The following is a 24,686-nucleotide window of genomic DNA, read 5'->3' on the forward strand; positions in this document are numbered from 1 at the left end:
GTTTCCATGTATGTGCCGGAGAGTATTGTATTAATTTGTTTAGAATAGATGGACAGTTTATATGTTAATATTTAATCGTATGTGTACTTTTTATTTAATTTAGTAAAAATATAATTATTGAAAGGTACTTTGCAGCAAGTAGAAGTTAAAAATAACTTTTATATATTTCTATAGCTTTGGGGTTAATGCTATAGAAAATCTGCTCAATTAAATTCTCCGTTTCGCAATTCTCCTTTCCCGATAATCCAAATCCACAAACTGTGGCTCGTTTAGGCTTATTTTGGGTGTGTTAATCAATCAGAGAAGATTGATTTTCTTACAGGATCTGGCAACACGTGTGTTCGGTGGAGGGTCTGACATTGTGAATGGAAACCCTGGGAGACTCTAAAGTGCATTGAGTGACAAAAACAGAGTTTGGAAACGCCGTTCAAAAGGTATTTTTTTATTCGTGGACATTATTTGCATGCATGATCTCCACGTTATACAATGGAGGGTCTGACATTGTGAATGGAAACCCTGGGAGACTCTAAAGTGCATTGAGTGACAAAAACAGAGTTTGGAAACGCCGTTCAAAAGGTATTTTTTTATTCGTGGACATTATTTGCATGCATGATCTCCACGTTATACAATAAAATAATGTTGTTTTTAAAAATCTTGACCGTTACACTGATTGACAAGGTATTTGATTACAAGTGCGTTTACAGCCGCGGCTCGTGTGTGTAAACAAAATAGATGTGGTTACCTCTGACCCAGAGCCACATCCGTCCCGCAGCCCCTCCTGAAACAACACAATTCTCATTTTCAGTACTCTTCCTTTATGTACAACAAACTTCAAATTTAAGTTTTAGCGTCGCCTTTACTCTGAGGTGAGCTTTTGACTTTTCCACCTGGCAGAGGGTCTCATAAATCACATCACGTGGTGTCAGGTTGCAGTGAGGGAAGGCAGGCAGTGTCAGATGGTTCCAGGTCTTTTTGAAATAATCCCCACCACTGCCATTTTCTTTTGTAGTTTAGTAGAAAGTTTTGGGAAAGTTGTCATCCTTAGACATTTTGGGAGACATTCTTTGGGACAAAGAAACAGAGCTGAACTACCTGCTAAATTTGATTAAGCAGTCAGTAGAAGTGTCAACAGGCTATGGCCATGTTGACATGCTGAGAGATTTAAACTGCTTGTATTTTCCAGTCACACTTGTTGTTCTTGCTATTACATATTTTGCAATGTGAGTTGCTATTGGATGAAGTGTTACCCCATATTTGGTAGAAATATCTATTTTTATTGTGTGTCAAATGTGTTCATTTATATGTTCTCGTCTTCTTCTCTGAAGATATGGATGACAAAGAAAAAGATGATACGTGCAGTATATATCCGGTAAGACCTCTCAAAATGAAGTCATTAACGATTGACGACAGTGTCTGTGAATGGATAAATACATGAATAAAGCCATGCTATTTTTTTTTAGCTTTCCTACTAAAGTGACTTACAGTACACTATTCAAAGGGAACACCATTAGATTAAACTGGACTTTGTCCGAAAGCATTTGTCTTGTGATTTACACAATGAAACAATGATTGAGCAAGATTTTGATCAGATGACTCCCCTTTTCACAGATCAGCCTCACCTAGTTGAGATTGAACCAGTAACCTTTATGTTAGCAGTTTTGTTCTTGTGGTGTAGTAGCTCAAGCTATGGTTTATAATGTGATTTTTGTTTTATTTTTGTGTATTCTAGGCAGTGCTGCTGCCATCTGGGAGTGAAATTAAGGCTCGTGTGCAGCACTTCGTAGAGGATCAGTTGCAGAGCACCATGGTATAAGACAATTTGACATGTTTTTGTGAATCAGTAGTCCATAGTGTTTGTCTTGCAGACAAAGTTTATTCTATCTTTTGATCTCATTTCATAATACAGTGGACTGGTGTGTTGATTGGAGCAGCTGTTGCAGTTTTACTTATCAGTATTGTTGTCTTTTTTCTGCACCGAAGATACAAGGCTGGTGAGTGTGTGGTCATTTTTGATTTTCAGTGTTTTCGAAACTAGAATTATACTTGTTCAATAAGCATATAGACAATAGCATTGGATGTTGTGCAGTAAAATGTGAAATAAACAGTTTGTGTAATGCCTCGTATTTTTAGACTTTTTTTCTAAAACAATAAAGAACAAAAACCTTTTTTACTTTTAACCTATTTAACTTTTGATTTTCAAGGAGAAGAGCAAGCAGAAGGTCCTAAATATCGCTTCAGAAAAAGAGACAAAGTGCTGTTTTATGGCAGGAAGATCATGAGGAAGGTACCAAAATTTCCCAGTGTGTTACTTTCAACAAAACTGTAGTAAAGGGATACTTCACCGCTTTTTCATATTAAACTATGTTTCCCTTAACTAAGATGAGTTGATACATACCTAATCGCTCTGACACGCGGTGACATTCTGATAGCATTTAGCTTAGCCCACTAAGCCCAGTTCATTCACTATGGTACCAAACAGAGATCAAGTTAGAAGCAATCAAACACTTCCACTTCCAGAGTACTTCGACTCGGTGCAGTAAAAAGTCCCGGCTGAAAAAACGTCCCTCATTGACAGAAATGAGAGAGGGGGGATTTTTCAGCCGGGACTTTTTACTGCGCCGAGTCGAAGTACTCTCACAAGTGTTATTCCGCCAAACATTATAGTTCTCCTTTTTAATCCGCTTAGAGAAGCGCCACGTTTTATTTTGTGTCACCATACTTGATCGTTCAACTATTCGTGTAACTGTATTAAAATAGGGAAAACGTGGAGATGTTTGGTCGCTTTTAACTTGATCTCTGTTTGGTACCATAGTGAATCAACTGGGCTTAGTGGGCTAAGCTAAATGCTATCAGATCGTCACAGCGTGTCAGAGAGATTAAGAGCACGCACTTAATGCATGACGAGACGAGAGAGGTATGCATCAACTCGTATTAGTTAAGGGAATAACATAGTTTAATATGAAAAAGCGGTGAAGTATCCCTTTAATATAATTGTCATGTGATGATTTTAAAATTGCATTGTTGTTATTTGTGGCCCATTCAGGTCCAGACCTTGTCCTCACCACCTACCTTAGGTCCAGTATCTCAAAAGCGAACCAGAAAAAGAACAAAAGTTCTGTCAATAGCTCGCAAGTATGTGAAAAATCACGGATATAGAAAGAACATGTTTCAAACAAACCGTTTCCACAAAGCATCTTAACATCCTATCCATCTCTTGATCAGAATCCTGCGTATCCGAAGGGAGCCTCCAACCCTGCAACCGAAAGAACCTCCTCCGTCACTCTTGGAAGCAGATCTGACTGAATTTGACATGCAGAGCTCTCATCTCCCCTCTGAAGTCCTGTATATGCTGAAAAATGTGAGGTTGGTACCTTGTCATGTCATCTTACAAGAGCGATTGATTCTTTTCCATAATAAACAGTGCACAGAATTGTACATCTGGCAATGTTGTTTGGCACCTAAGGAGTTGTGATATGTGTGCTTCTTAGGGTTCTGGGTCATTTTGAGAAGCCTCTGTTCCTGGAATTGTGTCGACATATGGTGTTTGTGCAGCTGCAACAAGGGGAAGGGTTATTCCGCCCAGGTGACATCGATGACAGCATCTTTGTTGTGCAGGATGGGCGTCTTGACCTGTGTATCCATGAGAGTGTAAGAGCCAAGTGGTCTCAATATGCCTGTTTTTAATCTGTCCATCTTGTGTTATGCCTATTATATAGATGTTCTAATTTTAAGTGTATTTTTCTTCCTCGCATCAGGATGGGACTGAGGTTGTGGTGAAGCACGTTTTGCCTGGAGACAGTGTTCACAGTCTTCTCAGCATCCTTGATGTCATCACTGTAAAACCCATCTGTCTTCTCTTTTACCCACTCTAATATACAAATGTCTGTATTTTGACCTGTTTTAAAGCCCAGTGAGTTTTTAATTATGTCTCACATTTTAAAACCTTATTCTGCAGGGATATCCAGCTCCCTACAAAACCGTTTCAGCCAGAGCAGCAGCCCCAACTACTGTTCTCCGCCTCCCTGCACAGGCTTTCCAATCTGTTTTTGAGAAATATCCAGAGACCCTGGTCAGAGTTGTTCAGGTATTAACCGAAATTCTAATATACATTACCGTAAAAAGTGAGGGTTGGTAACATTTATTTAAAGGTGTCATGAACTGGCTTTTTTTATTTATTTTTATACTGTTGTCTGAGGTCAATTAATGACGTTTGTGTGGTTTTTACATTCAAAAACATCATAACTAATAAGTAATAGGCTATTTTCTACACTGGTTTTCAGTCTTCTGAACGCTGGGTTTTGACAGGCGTGCCGCAATGGAGGCTTGGAAGTAAACGTCCACGGCTAGGATTGGATAAGATTTGCATATTTAATGAGCTTCAGCTCCTGTCATATCTATGCCCCTGTCAGTTCACATGAGGGAGAGATTATTTTGAAAGCAGCAACTGCAATGATTCTCTTGATCACAGGGCTCGTAAAACATCTTTATCAAACAAACACAATGATTTATTTCTCGTCCAACAGCGATTGATTGGAATATTATTTCTGTATTATATGGCCCGCAGGATCGGTCGATATAAGCACAAACTGCGCTCACACACACAAACACACACACGTGTACAACCAGATCAAGGAAGAATTTCTGCCGACGGGTGTACGTTTTGGTAGCCCATCTGGAAAACACACAGCCCCCAGACTACTATTACTACATATAAAAAAGATGTTTTACTCACATAAGTTTGTTGCACCATTCCTGTCGGATCCAATATAGAAGGCACAACATTGTGTCTGCAAATCCAGCACTTGAGACTTGTTTACAAACGATTCCTTGGTGAAATGAAGCGAACACAAGTACGATCTTCTCCACGTGAGCTGGAACTTCATTAAAAATAATGAAGTATCACACATTCCTAATATTATGGTCCGAAGGAAGCTAATGCAGCGACTGTGTTCTTTCACAATATCTTGCTATCTTCTTCCACATTGTAATTGCTGCTGGCTAAGGATCCGAACAGCTCCATGAGTTGGTGGGCGGGGCTACTGAATTACACATTATTTAGAGGTGTGTTTCGTAGCACGATGACGTAAGGTTGAAGCACACCATCTTTTTCTAGGCCTGGTGTCTATCAAAGCTTTTCTTTGACTAAAAAGGAAGTTTTCAGCTCTGAAACTTACAGGATATTCACTGAACAATTTTATATATCAAAAGATGATTTTTCAACTCATTACCCTTTAAAAAAGTTTTTGAAAGAAGCCTCTCAAAAGCTGCATTTTTATAATAAAAAATAATACAGTAACTATTTCAGCTTGTGAGATATTATTTTTTAAATGTTTATGCATTAAAATGTAATTTATTCCTGTGATGGCAAAACAGAATTTTCAGCAGCCATTGCACCAGTCTTTTTGTGCCAGTCCATTTGTTTAAAGACAAATATGAGACTCCAGTCAAATCAGCTGTTAGAAATACCTGATTATTCTACATATGACATGACTTTATGTCAAATAAAGTTGTCTTTATGTAGAAAAAACTATATATGACATTTTTTTTTTTTTCTGTCTTTCAGATTATCATGGTGAGACTTCAGAGAGTGACCTTTCTTGCCCTTCACAACTATCTGGGCCTGACCACAGAACTTTTCAATCCGGTCAGATGTTTTTCCTATAAATCATGTTCTACTTTAAGAAAATATTTTACACTATTGCAGTATTTATTACAGTACATACATTGAATAGTCCATTGCTGTCACATCATGTAGGAAAGTCAAGCTGTTCCACTGGTGTCAGTGGCTGGTATTGTAGGAGAGGCCAATCCAGGCAAAGGACTGCGCAGACAATCACAGACAATTGAGGAAGTGTCTGACAAAGTCCCAAAGAGGTCTTTGGACCATTACAGTGACACAAGTCAGATGTACAGAGGAGAGGGTATGATGTGTTTACTTAGACATGTAGTTAAATGCAAATATTGGCTGTTAATCATTTATATATAGAAATATTAATGCAGACTTTATGGTGTATGGCTTTCCAGTAAAAGTTTTCCCATTATTACCCTAATAATAAAACTATCACTAAGAATTATAAAACAGCATGTGGGTCTAATAACTTGTTCTTTTGTTTTCAGATGGTGGTAAGCCCGTTCATACAGACAGTCCAAACTATTTATTCAGAAAGTCTCGCTCACTGTCAACCCCCTTTGACAGTGCACATGGTAGTGCTTCACCATATACCTTTTACAAAATAAATACCCAATACTAACTTGGCTCCCTAGCTTGAATACATGTGGTAATGTGTGCTTATCTTACAGCTGGGGCTCCTGACCACAATATGGCCTTTGACAGAACAAGCATTACAAAAGAGGATTCCCCTTCAAGTCCTATTGCCATACGTAAGGTACATCATTTTATAATTAAAATTAAAATAAGAAGCCTTAAATTGTCATATTTGTTCATATTCTATACATTGCATGTTTGTGTTTATCTTTCATCCTGTCTGAAGTCTATTCGGAAGAAGTCGGTGACTATGCAACATTCTCCTTCAGCTGTGTTTCACTACTCAGACACTGGGGGTCACTCCAACCATATCCACCATTGTAAAGTTAATGCCATTTTCCAAGCTGCCAAGAAGGACTTGCTCAAGATTATACAGCTTCAGGTCAGGCCACATTAATTGTATTGTTCTCCTAAAGTGAAAAGTTTATACTATTTGGAATATTGGAATGGTAGTATACAAATACTTTGTGCTCCAGGACCCCAGTCTTCTGGAGGATAGGGTGAATCTGAGGCAAGTTAAGGCGGGTTCTGTGGTTGAGAGTGAGGGAGACCAGGTAAAAAGTTAACCATCTTGTTCAGTGACAGTGTAGTAATTATACATTTCAATTCACATGTGAATCCATTTCTACTTTGTGTGTGTAACAGGATGTGAGCGTGCTGTTTGTCATCTCAGGAGCTCTTCATGTGTACCAGAGAATGATTGACAGAGAAGAAGAAACATGTCTTTTTGTGACTCACCCTGGAGAGATGGTGGGCCACCTAGCTGCTCTCACAGGAGAGCCTCTCATCTTTTCTGTGCGCGCCCACCGTGACTGCTGCTTCCTGTCTATCTCCAAAACACACTTCTATGAGTATGTGATGTGCACCAAATTTCACTTAAGGCAATTAAATTCTAGCAAATGTACTATCTACCTGCTGTAAAGAAAATCACAGAAAAATTATTATACACAAAATTAATTATTTGAAATAAAAATTATATAAGAATTAGAAACAATTGTATCAAATTAGGTACAGCACATCAGAACACTGATTAACATGTCAACTGTGTAACTCATCCTCTAGGATAATGCGTGCAGAGCCTCGAATGGTGTTAAATGTAGCTCACACGGTTGTACGGAGGGTCTCCCCCTTTGTCAGACAGATTGATTTTGCCCTGGACTGGATGGCACTGGAAGCCGGACGGGCTGTCTATAGGCAAGCGCACTTTTCTTGTACAATCTCTGTCCCAAACATATATATTTTAGGTCACTGCCCAGATCTCTGATGTTGTAATAACCTGAGAATACATGTAATAATTGCAATTATTACTATTGCATTAATTATTGCTCTTTCTCAGACAAGGTGATAAGTCAGACAGTACTTTCATTGTTCTGAGTGGCCGCTTGCGCTCTGTCATCATGAAGGATGATGGGAAAAAAGAGCTTGCTGCAGAATATGGAAGGGGAGACCTCATTGGTGTGGTGAGTGGTTATATGTAGATGCATGTTAATCATTTTTATAGCAGTTGAGTTTATTACTGGAGTTTCAAATGTCTGTTAGCATTTAGCCTATCTAGATACATTTACATGTATTCATTTAGCAGACGCTTTTACCCAAACCGACTTACTGTTGAGGAATGCAGCAAACGATTCTTCTCGAACAGGCGAACAAACATTGAAGTGAGAAGTGTTCAAAATACAAGGTTTTGTTACGTAAACACAAAAGAAAAACTGGTGTGAGGATTCAAGTGCAAAAGGAGTGATTTAACAAAATGAAACAAATACAAAAAAGGGGGGAAAAATACATAATCAAAACATAAACACAAAACATACCAACTGGGAATCACGGGGAAACGTACACATAACAACGATCCAACAAAGACTGACAAACACAAGGAGCTTATAAAAGGAAGGAATCAAGAGTGAACAGGTGGGAGAAATCAAACACTAGTAAGATAACAAGAGGGAGGGATCAGACAATGACAGGAGCACATGCTCAACATAAAACCCACATGTGCACACAAGACAGGAAAGGCATGTGACATTACCCCTTACTTAAGGAGCGGCTACCAGACGCTACACTAGGGACAGACCAGGGAGGAAACGGACCAGGGAGGGACAGACAAGGAAGGAACAGACAAGGAAGGGAAAAACAAGGGAGGAACAGGGAAAACAAACATTTCAAGAGGCCATGTTGGCCCACAGAGGTAAGGCGGCCAAGATGGCCCGCCCAAGTTCAGGTTACCGGGGAAGCGCGGGCAGAGCAGGATGCTTGGGAGACATTTCCGGCCCAGCAGCATCCACTGGCACTGGGACCACCGGCACCTGATCCATTGGAACTGGGGCCACCAGAACACGATCCACCAGCACAGGATCTACCGGAACTGGATCCCCTGGAACTGGGACCACAATCCACCGGCACAGGGACCACCAGAACACGGCCCCCAGGAGCTGGGACCACCAGAACATGAACCACCGAAAGTGGGTCCACCGGAACAGGGACCACCAGAGCAGTCACAGACCGTACTCTCCTTCTCCTCTTAGAGACCACCGGAGCTTGGTCCATCGTAACTGGGGCCGCCCAAACTGGGACCACCTGTGCTTTCCGGACCATGGTCCTAGGAGGATTGGACTCTAGCTGATCCACAAACTCCCAGAAATCTGGAGTCCCCTTTCCCTCTATCTCTGTGGGACTGAGAGGCATGCCTTCTCTGTCTCATTAATGTACAGGTGATGCACCTCCTTGAGGAATTGGCAGGCAAACTCTCTTACACCCGCCCCCTGTTGGCAGATGTATTTTGAGTGTACCTGCCACATCACCTGGAACTTATCAAACCATCGTCTGGTAAATTCCATAGTCCAAAAAGAAAACCCTCTTGCTGAATCCTTTATTGGTCGAATCGTTCTGTTAAGTAAACACAAAGGAAAAACTGGTGCGAGGATTCAAGTGCAAAAGGAGGCAAAAACGAGGGTGCAAAATACATAATCAAACCATAAACACAAGACATACCAACTGGGAATCACGGGGACACAGGAGACGTAGACAACAACGATCCGACAAAGACTGACAAACACAAGGAGCATATAAAAGGAAGAAATCAAGAGGGAACGGGTGGGAGAAATCAAACACTAGTCAGATAACAAGGGGGAGGGATCAGACAAAGACAGGAGCACATGCTCAACATAACCTACATGTGCACACAAGACAGGACAGGCATGTGACAGGTTTCAGACATTGCTTAGAGTATCATAAGCTAGAATAAGGGAGATTTAAAGGAGTTTTTTTGTGAAGTTGTGCTCACAGAAGAGATTAGTTTTCAGCTGTCTTGAATGTTGTCAGGGATTATGCATTCCAGATGAAGGTGGGGAGATCATTCCACCAGCAAGAAACAGTGAACGAAAATGTTCTGGAGAGAGGTTTTGTGCCTCTCTGTGTTGGTACCATGAGCTGTCGCTCAATGACCAGATCGTTCTGGTAGGGATGTGGACTCATAAGAGCAAGTAAAAGTATGTGGGTGCTGAGCTTGTGGTGAATCTGAAAAGTAGTTTCAATGCCAGTGCAGAGATTAAGAGAGGCGTGACGTGGGTCCTTTTAAACTCATTGAATACAATGCCTGCTGCAGCGTTCTGACTCATTTGAAGAATTTTGATTGGACATAATGGAAGTCCAGCCAGGAGAGTGTTGCAGTAGTCAAGCCAAGAAATGACCAGGGCCTGGACGAGGAGCTGTATTGCATGCTCAGTTAGGAAAGGCCTGATCTTGTGCAGCGCAAACCTGCATGTCTTTGAAGTATAGCTGGTCATCAAAGGTTACGCCAAGATTTCTGACCAACCTTGATGGAGTGGTAATTGATGATGAACCTAGCTGGATGGTGAAATCATGGTGTAGAGTCAGATTGGCAGGGAAGCTTTACCAGGCTGAGCTGTAGATGATGTTCTTTCATCCATGCCGAGATGTCCAAACCCTGCCGAGATATTTTAGTGTACTTTGAAAAGTTGGCAAAGTAAGCTTTTATAAGATAAATTTGCAGTGTTTCTCCATATTGATAATAGCATCTCCTATTCAGGGCCATATATATGCTTACTTTATCCAGTGAAATGCTCTCTAGAATGAGAATTTCCTCTTCTCTTAATACCACCTTCTACATTGTTTCAATAGCATGTAATACAATTTGGGCTATTGACTATTTATAAAGGCTTTAATAAGAATTTCATTACAGTAAAGAAAATTATTTTGAATAATTGTGTATGTTCTTTAAACAAATGCTGCTGCAAGTTAAAAATGCAGCATTTGTCTATCTGTTAAAAGTATGCGTGTTGCTGTTAGGTGGAAACTTTGACTCATTTGAACAGAGCCACTACAGTCCATGCAGTCCGAGACTCTGAACTGGCCAAACTGCCTGAGGGAGCTCTTAACTCTATTAAGAGGAAATACCCACAGGTTAGACTATATACATATATTAACACATCTCATGAGATTATATTGCATATATATTAACATATCACACTCTTTCATAGGTTGTAACTCGTCTGATTCATCTTCTTGGGCAGAAAATCTTGGGTAACATGCAGCAAGTTAATGATCCACTGTCAGGTGTGTGTTTGTGAAACTTTTGTGTGTTTTTGCAATTTGTATGTTCCCTAATGAACATTTAATGATCTCCACAGTGCGTAACCTGGGTTTTCACTCCTCAACCAGCAAGTGGGACGCCGGGAACCCAGCCGCTAATCTGTCAACGGTGACCATTCTGCCTGTTTCTGATGAGGTGCCTTTGACTGCCTTCACGCTGGAGCTGCAACATGCTCTCAGTGCTATTGGTCAGTTATTGATCTCTTTTCCCTTCTTAATTTGCCTCAAAGTTAAGCTGATACTAAGTCTTGAGTATCTTCATTTTGTTTTGAATAGGCCCCACTTTGCTTCTAACCAGTGACACCATCAAACAGCGCCTTGGTGTCGCAGCCTTGGACAGGTGAGAGTTGCATACAGTACTTGCATACTATGCACTAAAATTGTGGACCTCACTGGTAATGGAAAAAAAACACACAATTTAAAGTATGTATAAAGACAGTTTGCTATCTTGATTTCATTATGTAGGTTTTAACATCTATCTTAATTCATTACCTTAAAAATCATTATTAGGGCCTGCCTACTTAAAGGGTTAGTTCACCCAAAAATGTAAATTATTTCAATAATTACTTACCCTAATGTCGTTCAACACCCATAAGACCTCTGTTCATCTTCGGAACACAGTTTACGATATTTTATATTTATACCAAGAGCTTTCTGTTCCTCCATTGAATGTATGCACGGAATACTGTCCCTTTCCAGAAAGGGAATAAAAACATCATCAAAGTAGTCCATGTGTGACATCAGTTAGTTAGTTAGAATCTCTTGAAGCATCGAAAATACATTCTGGTCCAAAAATAACAAAAACTATGACTTTATTCAGCGTTATCTTCTCTTCCATGTTTGTTTTCAATCCGTGAACAAGGATTCGAACGGTTATGAATCAGCATATTGAGTCATGATTCGGATTGTGTCAAACTGCTGAAATCACGTGACATTGGTGATCTGAATTTTGAATCGATTTACTGATTCCTAACCATTTTAATCTTTGTTTGCAGATTGAAAACAAACAAGGAAGAGAAGAAAATGCTAAATAAAGTCGTAGTTTTTGTTATTTTTTAACCAAAATGTATTTTCGATGCTTCAAGAATTCAAGGTTCTTAGGTTCATTAAAGCAACTTTGGCATTCCCTACCATATTTTTGCAGTTGAAAAAGAGAGCAGCCAGCCACATTGTGCAGGGGAATGTGGGCAACTGAAAAAGAGCTGAAAAAGATGCATGCTATTTTTAATGTAGTATGATTTGGGGCATACTAATTCAAATATTGCATAACATTTAAGATGGGTAGTATGTAAATTGAGGTGGAAATCCTGTGACTTACCGTTCATATACTTTATTATTTCCTTTTCAGTGTTCATGAGTACCGTCTGTCAAGCTGGTTAGGTCAACAAGAGGACATCCACCGGATTGTTCTGTATCAGTCTGACAGTTCTCTGACTCCTTGGACTCAACGTTCTATCAGACAGGCGGACTGCATCATCATCGTGGGTCTGGGGGAACAGGAGCCCATTGTGGGAGAGGTGAATTGTCATTAAAAAGATTTAGTATGTAAAGTAAATAATGCTTTATGAGTGTTTTTAAGCATGTTAATCCAGTCATATCAATAGCCTAACTATTTATTTAACATATAGGTGAATGCTTCAGAGAGTTCAATATATTGACATTGACATACATTTCTATTAAATTATTTGGTAAGCTGAACTTTTTGGCTTTGTTTGTGGTATCAGCTGGAGCGTATGCTGGAGAGCAGTGCTGTGAGAGCTCAGAAGCAGCTGGTCCTGTTGCACCGTGAGGACGGGCCTCCACCCAGAGGAACAGCAGAATGGCTCAACATGCGCAGCTGGATCTCTAGACATCTGCATCTATCATGTCCCCACAGGGTCTTCTCCAGGAGGAGTCTACCCAAACTGGTACCATTTCTAACATCATTATTATTAAAGCAAATGTGAATGCCAATATCGAGCCTGAGGATCCACGGAAAATCCATCCTATTTCCATCTCAGGCCATAACCAGGGAAACACCATGGATGGTTGGGCATTCAATTCAAGGGTAGCCAAGGAATAATAGTTTACACAAAAAAGATAGTTCTTAAAAAAAATAACTTTCAAGTTCTTACAACCCTGTGTGACTCACTTTCTTTCTTTAAAATTTGTACAGCAAGATTTGCAGTGAATAATGAGAACATTTTCACTGTATAAGCAAAGCTATCATATGGCTTCAGAATATTTAGAACATTACTCATTGTTTGTATAGTCTATTGTGACTATTTTATAATGTTTTTTTGGTGGTTTTTAGTCATTTGAGACAACGCTTTATTACAGAAAGATGCTATCTCACAATCTGTTCAGTAACTTCACTGAGCAATTAGAACTTGTCAAATCTTAAGTCTGCAGTCAAAATAGGATTTTTCTTTAAGACAGGCTCTGGTCCCCATCCAATTTCATTGTATGTAATGTGAACGTTTGTCAAAACAAATTCTGAGTCTAATCAAATTATCATATCTTATCTGTGCAAACTCCCACTTCCCTCCCATCCTGTCAGAGAGAGATGTATCAGCGGGTATTTGAGAAGCCTCCCGACCGGCATTCTGACTTCTCACGTCTGGCTCGGATTCTGACAGGAAATGCTATCGCTCTGGTGCTGGGAGGAGGGGGGGCCAGGTATGAATTTGTCTTCCCCTTCATCGCCAATAATTCTGTTCCTCCTCAATCCACCTGGCCTACTGCCAACAACATTTCTCACTTGAATAATCTAGTAAAAGCATGTTGATATTAGTGGAACATCGACTGATTTTCCCCATACTTATTTAATCATTGTAGTTCAGTGGTCTCTTGAAGTATTTATCCATTGCACTATTACAAGTGTCTTGTAATTTTGTGCCCATCAACTAATCATAATATAGTCATTTCTAACCCATTAGTGATGTTTTGGGGTTCACATCCTCAGCATGTCTCTCGATGATAGCGACTCTTTGTCTACTCTCTGTCCCTGCCTGCTCTGTCATAATCAGCGACTTGTTAAAGGTGGGTCAAAACATGATATATAAGGGGCATAAAATGTGTAATCTGTCTAATCTACTTATACACACAGTGGTACCTTAATTTTTTAATTGTGTAATTCTGTTACAATTACCTGAATATAATGTTATAAATATGTTTTTGCAACCATATTGCTTGTCATCTTGATTTTTAAAATAATTTATTACTTTGTTTACATATAAATTATGTTTAAAGGTGAAGTGTTTAATTTAATAATAATAATAGGTTTCCAAAATCCTCCTTCCACCCCTTTTGAGCTGCCTTGTCTGCCATTTATCAGTCAAAAGGTTAGCCCCGCCCAAAACAAATGCCATTGGTTGATCCAGATGTTGACATGTCAAACCGCTCAAACATAGCAATGTTTTCAAAGTGATACAGGACTAGTGTTTACACTCTTTGAGGAAGTCAACCTAAAAATATGCCTTACTTTTAGTTTAATTGGGATGAGAGATTACTCACTTTGCCTTTAAAATGCTTTATAAAAAGATACTAATATAATACAATGCACAAGTAGGAACTCTAAGCCCATATGTAAATATAAAACCACACTATACCCACAGAGGCTGCTCTCAGGTGGGCATCATTCGGGCTCTGAGTGAGGCGGGGATCCCCATAGATCTGATTGGTGGAACCTCCATCGGTTCCTTAATAGGAGCGCTCTATGCTGAAGAGCGAAGCGTCAGTCGTATGACTGTCAGGGCACGCCAGTGGGCCATGGTGAGACCTCTAAGCACTGAATACATAATAACATTCATACATGTAGTACTATCATTGAGATTTGTTTTTTGTGCACAATAGGATTTTGGATCCATATTTAGGAAGATCACAGACTTGACCTACCCAGTGACATCCATGTTTACTGGAGCATCATTTAACTCTAGCATTAGCAGAGTCTTCCAGGACAAACAGATTGAGGTTAAATTGATTGGCACAATACAATCAATTATAAACTTATATATATATATATATATATATATATATATATATATATATATATATATATATATATATATATATATATATATAAACATATAAACATATTCTTAAATAAGTCTAAACTTTGTGCATATCTCTTTTTTTATGATAGGACCTTTGGATCCCGTATTTCAACATCACCACAGACATCACTGCCTCCTCCATGAGAGTGCACACTTATGGTACTACTTTATCTCCTTAACTTGTCATCTTCATCTCATCTTTTTATGACAGATTTTAGCCTGTACATTGTTTTTTTAGGCTCTCTGTGGAGGTATGTGCGTGCCAGTATGTCGCTATCTGGATATCTTCCCCCTTTATGTGACCCTAAAGATGGGCACTTGCTCATGGATGGAGGCTACATCAATAACCTACCTGGTTAAGTGTCCTATTGTACTCTTAAATTGCAAAGTTACAGTTTATTATAGCTATTACATTTACAATTTTTACCTGCTTGCATACTCCCATAGAGCCATATATACTATATAGCAAATCTCATATGGTAATTTATATTGTTGCCATCTTATCGCCTGACTATAAACTGCTAAAAATGTCAATAAAGCATTAAGATATTTTAAACATTAACATTGTACATTTCTGTAAAGCTGACACAGCTCGCTCCTTGGGTGCTAAGATGGTGATTGCCGTTGATGTTGGTAGTCAGGATGAGACCGATCTGACCAACTATGGAGACTCTTTATCTGGATGGTGGCTGCTATGGAAACGTTTGAACCCGCTGACAGAAAGAGTGAAGGTCAAATATCTTTTTGTGTTTCCTCCAATTGCATTGATTATCAGTAATGCATCCTTGTGTCATTTATTGAAAATCCCAAAACTTCAAATATATATGTATTCATGACTTTATATCCTCTAGGTGTTGAACATGGCAGAGATTCAGACCCGTCTGGCCTACGTGTGTTCTGTGCGTCAGCTGGAGCTGGTAAAAGACAGTGACTACTGCGAGTACATTCGACCACCCATAGATCGCTATGGCACGTTGGATTTTGGCAAATTCGATGAGATTGCTGTGAGTGGCATGTCATCTCATAGAAACTTCTGTTGCCTTGGCTTTTTGTCTGCAGCAATGATTTTTCCGGTGTTGCAGGATGTTGGCTTCCAGCATGGAAAAACCGTGTTTGACGTTTGGTGTCGGAGTGGGGTGAGGGAGACGATGCTCAGAGACCAACATCAAGAGGAATTCCACAAATCTAGGAGAACAAATGTAAGAGGCCAAGTTCATTCAAACCCTATCACAGCATCAGGCTGTTTCCTCACAAACTAATTTCCCGATTATCTGTCATTCAGGTGACCTGTCCCAATGCTTCATTTACCGATCTGGCTGAAATAGTGTCCAGAATAGAGCCAGTGAAGCAGGCCGTTGTGGATGGTGAGGAGTGGACCGTCTTCACACATGTCCTTTGTTCATGTTGTTTTCTCATCTTTGTGTTGTTTCTTACATTCTCTCACACGCAGAGGAGTCTGAGTACCAGACAGATTATGATGAAGATACAGTGCTGTCAGACTTCGATTTGTCCAATCCAAACAGCGAGCACACTGAAGAAGAAGATGAAGAGGAGGAGGAGACAGCAGATACAGCTGATACAGTAAGATAACTGCAAAAATGTGTATTATGTTTTAGGTATGTTTTAGCATGGTTAATCATAATATTAATGATTTTTAACTTCCAAACAGGATGATGACATGGAGATTAGAACAAGGCGACATCGAGCATTCAAACACAACAGCCATCATACCACCTGACCTCAAATACTTATTTTCCAAAAGGTTTTGATAGTATTTTTTTTTTTTCAGTAGACTGACACTAATGATCAAAAAAAGAAATTTTTATTCTCATTAAGGCTGCATTTATTTAATGGAAATACAGTAAAAAGTAATATTGTGAAATAATATTACAATTATATACAATATAAAATTACTATATTCTATTGCAATATATTTTAAAATGTTATTTATTTTTGTAATGGCAAAGCTGAATTTGGTGCTAAAAGAACGTTTTGTATTAATATCAATGTTGAAAACAGATTCTTTGATGAATAGAAAGTTCAGAAGAACATTCATTTATTTAAAATAGAAATCTTTTTTAACATTATAAATATCTTTACAATGACTTTTGCTCAATTACCGTTCTTTTAATAATATCTCACAGTATTGCTGTTTTTATTGTATTTTTTATTAAATAAATGTATCCTTGGTGAGCATAAGAGACTGATAGTGTATAAAGGGATTTTAACAAATGACCTTATCAATATTGACTTGCTTTAATTGTTAGAAACTAACAGGTAATCAGAAATGGATCTTAATAGAAGAAAGCAAGTATTATGGTACTACTTATTCCTTTAATTTCCAAAAGTATGATGAAGGAGATTGTGGTCTAACAGTGTCTACGTATTGAGCCTTAGATATCAATCAGCCAACACTGAGCTCCAGTAACAGTTGATAAAAGTCTATAAGTGCTGTTCTTGCCGTTACTTTAGTATTACACATGGTCAATAATATTTAAAAAACATTATTTTCCATGCAAGCCGTCAGTGCAACCTCAACACATTTTACTGTGTAAAAGAATAAGCTGTTCTGTGTGTGTATGATCTTGTTAGTGAAGTTATAAGCAATGACATAAGAAGTTTTTTTTGAAATTTCACCTTTTGGAGAAAGTAGTCGAAAGTAATGGTATAACCAGGGGAAATGGAAGAACTAATAAATGTAACTGTGAGAAATCTGATTCTTAAAGGCAAAGTGTTTGAAGCAATTGATGGTCTTTTGTAATACTTTGTTATTTAGCCCATTAAAAGTTCAAAATTGTCTGAATTTTTGGTTGATTGTTTAATACTAGAAATCACATTATATGTCATCATCTTTTAAGATCAGATTGCATTATACTGTGAAAAACACTAGTCTCATGTGTGAAAATAGAGGAGAGATATATATGAGATATCTGGAATTTTGGTGTCTTCCTCTAGAATAGGGCAGACAGGGTAAAATTACAGTGGTGTGAAAAAGTGTTTGCCCCCTTTGTTAAATATATGATCAAATATGGCTGTTAAAAATAAATCTCAGAAGTCCTGGACATCTTGTTCAGATACATGGCATCATGGATTTGATCAAATACCAACAGATAAAAAAATCATAACTGACAGCATGTACTAGAAATCTTATAATGGGCCATGTTTGGATCTTCCAACAGGAAAATGATCCAAAACAAACATCAAAATCAAAACAAAAATGTGTCACTGAGCACTAACCAAGCATCTGCAATGGCTATTACAGTCCCTGACATGAACCTTATATAGAAAATGAGTAGAGTGAACTGAAGAGAAGAAGCACCAACATGGATCTGGGAATCTGAAGGATCTGGAGAGATTCTGTATGGAGGAATGTTCTCTGATCTCATGTCAGATGTTTTCCAAACTTATCAGACATTATAGGAGAAGACTCAGATTCTGAGATACACTCTCTGTTATCTTGGAAAAAGGAGGTTGCAAAAAGTAATTAATAAAAGGGGACAAATAATTGTTCCCAATGTGTTTTGGAAAAAAACATGTAAACATATATATATACCCCCAACCCCCTCCCTCCTACACACACACACTTTCGATTATTTTACTTCCAGGAAAGGTTCGATTTAAAAAAAATATATCTAAAGGATTAACAATGCAGATTTTTACAGCAATCTTTGATTATATTTAACCAGGGGGCAAACACTTTTTCACACCACTGTATTTTCAGCACCTTGGACAAGACCTGAAGATGAAACAAACTGTTTTCTTTTCGGGAAGGCTTTATGAAAAATTATTCTGCAATATAAGAAAAGAGAAACTGGTCTTGTTTCACAGACAGGCCTTAGATTAAGCCAGGATTTGGCCTTAGTTCAATTAGAGCATTAGCTTTTATAAAAGCAAGTAACTTTTGTAAATGTACCTCAAAATACACATTACTGGTGTGTAGCGTTTTGGAAGTTACTCGTTACAAGTAACTTGAGTTATGTAATCAGATTACTTTTTTACGTAATCAGTAATGTAACATTACTTTTAAAATGTACAACTAAATATCTGAGTTACTTTTTCAAATAAGTAATACAAGTTACTTTGTTTTTGCATTTATTGACTGACAGCTCTCTTTTACCAATGTTGAGACAAATCGTAAGTGCAGAGGCGTTGTGTTTCAAGATGGTTATTGTAGTGCTAAACTAAATGTGAGCATGTATTCACAAATCTCACTTGCACACAAAAAATAAACATAATGAGTATTCCTCAAAAAGAAAACATTTGTGAAATGCGAAATCTATTAAATAAAACAAATTGTATACATTTAATCTCACTTTTTTGACCGATGTACTTGCTGCTGACTTTTGATGATTCAGTTAAACCATAAGCAAATATGACTAGATTAAAAAAAAAAAAAAATTGAAAGTAATTTTTTCTCTTGCATCCTATTCATCTGTTATCCAGAATGGCAGCAGCTGTAATGTTTGTTTGAGCACCCTCTACTGTACGTCAATAAATGTGCATTTCTTTCAGCCAAATGCTTATTGTTCAACTTTTGGTGTGGTGCCTTTACATTTAAAAATAAAAGCCCACCCCATGGTGAAAAAAGGTTACGCAAAAGTAATGTAAGTAAAGACTTTTATAAGTAAATGCTTTTTCTACAAAAGTAACTAAGTAATGCAATTTGTTACTTTTTAAGGGAGAAACGCAATATTGTAATGCATTACTTTTCAAAGTAACTTTCCCTTAACACTGCTGGTGTGGATCTTGAGACTACGGAGCACCGCACACGGCGTGCAATTTTTATTTTAGCTAAATCGTGCAAGTAATTTGCTAATTTGTTCGATATACAAATCATGCGCACAATTTACTATTTAGTTCCCTTGATTTACTAAATAGTGCCGTCGTTTTATTCATTTGTTCCCTCGATTTATAAATAAAATGAATTGATAATCGTGTGCATGATTTAGCCTTTTAGTTTTTCCTGCATGTCGTGCTGGGCGTATTTGGAGAAAAATAAATAAATAAAAAAATTTAAAAAAATACGCGCTACCCTATTGTGTGCAGAGGGAGTTTGAAAGACACACGTTAATCCCGCCCCTCGGATTGAGCCCTGTCAATGGTGAGTTTCCAGACCAAACATCTTGATGTGGGTCTGGCTTGTCAGGCTAGCTCCAGGTCACCCACTGTCTTAGTTAAGATGCAAAGATCCTATACACAGGCGATGATACTGGTTGGCATGAGGGAGTGTTCTTTATTGATTATCCATGAGATCTCTTAAATTTCCCTTCTGGCAAGTGTTTGATTTGATTGATGAATGAACTGATTAATGTTGAGGTTTCTCTCCTTTATTTGTGCCTTACACTTCCAATTTTCTTCCTTCCAGTTTCAACAATCTCTAATTGTAGGCAAGCTTTCTGGCAACAAAGGTCCTACACAGGTTTGAATACAGTAGCCTACTCATTATGAATACAGGCCACAAGAATGTTTATACACTTACAACTGATTGTAGTGTTTATATCTTTGTAAGACTGGGAAATCTATAGAACAATCAACAATGGCAAGGAAAACTAACTTTATTGCACTCCGAGAGCCCCCTCAAGGTCGGGAGCATTTCCGTTGTGTTGTGGCGATTTTGTTGTGTTGTTGTTAAATGTATTACAGCGGCACTACTGGGCCACCGTAGGTGAATGATGAATAAGTCTTGATTAATGCCGCCTTCCGTGCTATCAGAAATATAACTTAATTCCCACTTCTGAAGTCGTGGTTACGACCTCATCCCATTCAAATTTTAAAATGGGAGGGCGTTCATGTGCAATTTTTACCTATGTGTATCTTAAGACTTTATATTAATTAATACTTGATATTTTAAGATATGTCAGTGCAAGTTGCTTTTAGTTAACCCTTTAAGCCTCGTCTTGAAACCCCCGGGGTATATTTTGTAACTGACAGTGTTGTTGACCCATATTGAATGTTATAAAAGGAAGACCAAAAACTTAAATGAATACCTCTCAGCTTGTTAGTGAAATGAAAGACCTGGAGGAATCACTGGAAATAGTCAGTAAACCTCACACAGTCTTCCTTTTGCGGCTCACCGCTCCTCTCATTAAAGACTTCCTCATCATAGACTAACTACTTTAGACCTGCGTGGAAGTGAAATTAAAGTGCCACTCTTCTGATTTACATTTTGGTTGTATTTCAAGTCTTAGTAGGAAGAAGAAAATGAAATATAAACTGATTCCTGTGCCAGAATCTGGATTCATGTTTTTACTTTAGTTACTGTAATGTGCATCTCATTTTTTCTGCCTTCAGGTTGTAGAGTGTCTCCAAATGGGCTGAAGCTGAGCATAAAGGAAAACACATTTTACGATCCGTAATGATAAACTGATGTGCTTACCCAGACTTCCGGAGTCTGCTTTATATGCTCCTGTAAAATTCAGTTCTGAGAGAACAGCTATAGGGAGTCCAGATGCCAGATGCAAGGTGGGCAGTCTGATCCGTTTACTGACTGTAGTCACAGAACTTATTCATTCTACACCAACCTTCTGTCAGCCAGTTAATTTAATACACTCATATCTGCATAGACTTCTGTAGAATAACAACGATGCTTGTGTTTTGTTTATTTTCAGGCAGGAATTCTCTGAAGGTTATATCTCTTCTATGAGGAGGAATCCTAACTTGGGATTTTGAGGCCGGACATAATGTATGTGAACTTTTGTTTTTCAGCATTAAAATTACATCCAGTGGGGTCCAAAAGTTGTAAGATAACTAATCAAACTATACATTAAATTGAATCTAATATACAGTAATATGTGTTGTTTTCCATTGCAAATGATAGACCAGCATAAATGTTTAAGTAAAACAATGTTCCAAGAGCATCTTGTTAACTAGGGCAATATCAAAAATTTTAATAAATATGTATTTAATTACCTTTTTAAGAAAATATTTGATTTCCAGGTTTAAATTTAAATCCTTTGCCCAGACTATTAGCCTGACAAGCCAGACCCACATCAAGATGTTTGGTCTGGAAACTCACCATAGACAGGGCTCAATCCGAGGGGCGGGATAAACGGTTGTCTTTCAAACTCCCTCTGCACGCGATAGGATAGCGCTACACCAACCAGAGCAACGAAGGTTAAACAGAGCTAGTTGACAGATTAAAATTTCGACGTGTCTGGTTGGCAAAACTCAGAACACATCTTCCCTTTTTAAGAATGACTTCAGTGCCGTTCTTTGTTATTTTCTCAGAGAAAAGCTTAACTCCAAGTCGTGGTCAAAGCTGATTCGAAAGACCGCCAATCGCCAGTTTCTGTGTTTCGAGAGAAAGGACGCGCAACTCGGCCGTCATTATATTAAGCCCCATCCACCGACTCTATACACGATGTGATGAGTTTAGCGTTTAGGCCTACATCTCAGAAGTGTATTGAGAGTTGCTAGACGACACTCGCGTCAAATTAGATTTGCTGCCGCTAGGGTGCGTCTAGATTTTTAGGCTACCCCACTATAAGATAAAATATACAATCAATCAATCAATCAATCAATCAATCAATCAATTTATATATACACTGCAAGTAAAAAGTTTAGAAAAAATAAAAATGTTTTTAAAAATGTATTTATTGCAAGATACTGCATTTATTTGATCAAAAGTACAGTAAAAACTGTAAATTATCTTAAAATATTTATATTATAACATTTCGCAATATAACAATGTAATTTATACCTGTAATGGCAGAGTTGATTTGTCAGCAGCCAATACTTAAGTCACATGATCCTTCAGAATATATACACTGATCAGGCTTTACATTATTCCATGGATCAGACTTTTTTTTTGTCAGAACCCACGATTTACCAGCAGAACATTGCCTAAAGCATCACACTGCCTCTGCCAGCTTGCCATCTTCCCATAGTGCATCCTGATGCCATGTGTTCCCCAGATCAGACCAGGCCACTTTTTTCCATTGCTCCGTGGTCCAGTTCGGATGCTCACGCCCCCGCTGTGCTTTCGGCAGTGGACAGGGGTCAGCATGGGCGCCCTGACTGGTCTGCGGCTATGCAGCCCCGTACACAACAAACTGTGAACCTGCATTAACTTCAGAGCAATTTGAACTACAGTAGCTCGTCTAATTTGATTAAAGCACATTGGCAAGTCTACGCTCCCCATGTGCATCAATGAGCCTTGGCCACCCATGATCCTGTCACCGGTTCACCACTGTTCCTTCCTTGGACCACTTTTGATAGATACTGACCACTGTAGACCGGGAACACCCCACAAGAGAATTTTCTGACCCAGTCTTCTTGACAATCACAATTTGGCCCTTGTCAAACTCCCTCAAATCCTTACGCTTGCCCATTTTGTCTGCTTCTAACGCATCAACTTTGAGGACAAAATTTTCACTTGCTGCCTAATATATCCCACCCCTAACAGGTGCCGTGATGAAGAGATAATAATTTATTCACTTTCCTGTCATAAGGTTATCAGTCATATGATCCTTCAGAATTACAGTTACAGTGTTATGTTGTTTACCACTAGAAGGCAGCACACTCCAGACTTTGTCCTGTGGTAACTTTGAGCCACAAGGAGATGAGGAAGGCAACTGCTTTCTCCTCTCTGTCTTCCTGGATTCATGCCAGCACCACTCCTGCACCCCATCTCACACCAATCCCTCTCCAGGCCCTGATATATGTAATCTCAAAGGATAGATCTTATTAAGTCTTCTGTCTATTTGATTCGACGTGACATTTTTAACACCCATGAGCCTTCAAAACCGTGGGGGGATGGTACTTGTGGGAGAAAGAGGGGCTGCTTTGTGTTCCCTTAATTACAGTCTTAACATTTCTTTCTCTATATTATGTTTCACCCAGGCATTTGTACCAGCTCCCATCCGAGGCTTCCCCCAGACCCTTCACTCATGGTGCTGCTCAACAGAACATTCTCAAACGAAACCTCAAAGAAAAAAAAGCACATCAGTCAGGTTCAGGGTGGACAGACTCTAACTTATGTGCAGTATATACGTACAGGATATAGGTATGAGAGCATAAATTTAAGAGACTTGTCTTTTCATGTCCGATCTGCATATGTTTATGCTTTGGTTTGACACACGTCACATTTTTCATACATAACCTTTGGGTCACCAGAGGAATTCGACCCATTCTTATAGAACTTGATATATATTTCCTGCTTCTGAAGGCTCAAAGTTTGCCCAAGAAAATGTCTGTGGAAAATTTCTATCTGTATCAAATAGAGCAGAAAGGAACTTTTCCACCTGGGATATCTCCACCTTTTTTTAGCCTTACTCTCCTCTTTTGTCTGAGTCTGGCTGATTCTTTGTTATAAATAGATGAATTGTGACCAGGTGAGCCGATTATTTATAATTAAGTGGGTCAAAGTCTTTCCAACAGTCTAGAGAACATACAAGCAGTTTAAAACAAGTGCCCTCTTCTCAGCAAATCCTTGCTTCGGGAAAGTTTAAAGTGCCAAAAAGCTCAATGTTTGCACCAGGAACTCTGTACAATGGAGGTGACCACAAGGAGTGTTCATTGGGGGCACTTTTAAAAGTTTGCACAATCAATTCAAGGCTATAAAGTGTGTTTAACCAAACAAAGGAAATCTTTAGCTGGTATGGTAAATAATCAAAGGGGAAACAGTAAGGTGGTTTATTTTACCTAATAGGAATATTTGACGTTCAAAAAGTTAAGCTCAATTTTCAGCATTTGTGGCATGGTTTTAACAGAAAACAGTGTTACAGTGAAAGTGAAATGGGACAATTTTTAATGGATTTGAAAGCAGAAGTAAAGTTTAT

General features: G+C 38.6%; 1 protein-coding gene across 1 annotated transcript; it reads left to right on the forward strand.

Moving 5' to 3' along the window:
* Positions 1-487: 487 nt before the first annotated feature.
* pnpla7b (patatin-like phospholipase domain containing 7b) lies at positions 488-16,877 on the forward strand. Its single transcript, XM_067439035.1, has 36 exons — positions 488-576; positions 1,326-1,369; positions 1,730-1,807; positions 1,907-1,991; positions 2,202-2,284; positions 3,044-3,132; positions 3,223-3,363; positions 3,489-3,648; positions 3,756-3,836; positions 3,956-4,084; positions 5,564-5,644; positions 5,756-5,921; positions 6,118-6,204; positions 6,301-6,386; positions 6,492-6,647; positions 6,742-6,819; positions 6,911-7,116; positions 7,328-7,459; positions 7,602-7,725; positions 10,571-10,684; positions 10,762-10,837; positions 10,912-11,061; positions 11,150-11,213; positions 12,222-12,390; positions 12,598-12,780; positions 13,413-13,531; positions 14,470-14,626; positions 14,708-14,824; positions 14,997-15,066; positions 15,146-15,262; positions 15,490-15,638; positions 15,759-15,911; positions 15,990-16,106; positions 16,190-16,271; positions 16,358-16,488; positions 16,577-16,877. Exons 2-36 carry the CDS (start codon positions 1,328-1,330, stop codon positions 16,643-16,645), a joined length of 4,041 nt encoding a protein of 1,346 aa, XP_067295136.1. The 5' UTR covers positions 488-576; positions 1,326-1,327; the 3' UTR covers positions 16,646-16,877.
* The last annotated feature ends 7,809 nt before the right edge of the window (positions 16,878-24,686 follow it).

The sequence above is a fragment of the Pseudorasbora parva genome, chromosome 3, assembly GCF_024679245.1.
Source record: "Pseudorasbora parva isolate DD20220531a chromosome 3, ASM2467924v1, whole genome shotgun sequence".
Taxonomy (NCBI): Eukaryota; Metazoa; Chordata; class Actinopteri; order Cypriniformes; family Gobionidae; genus Pseudorasbora; species Pseudorasbora parva.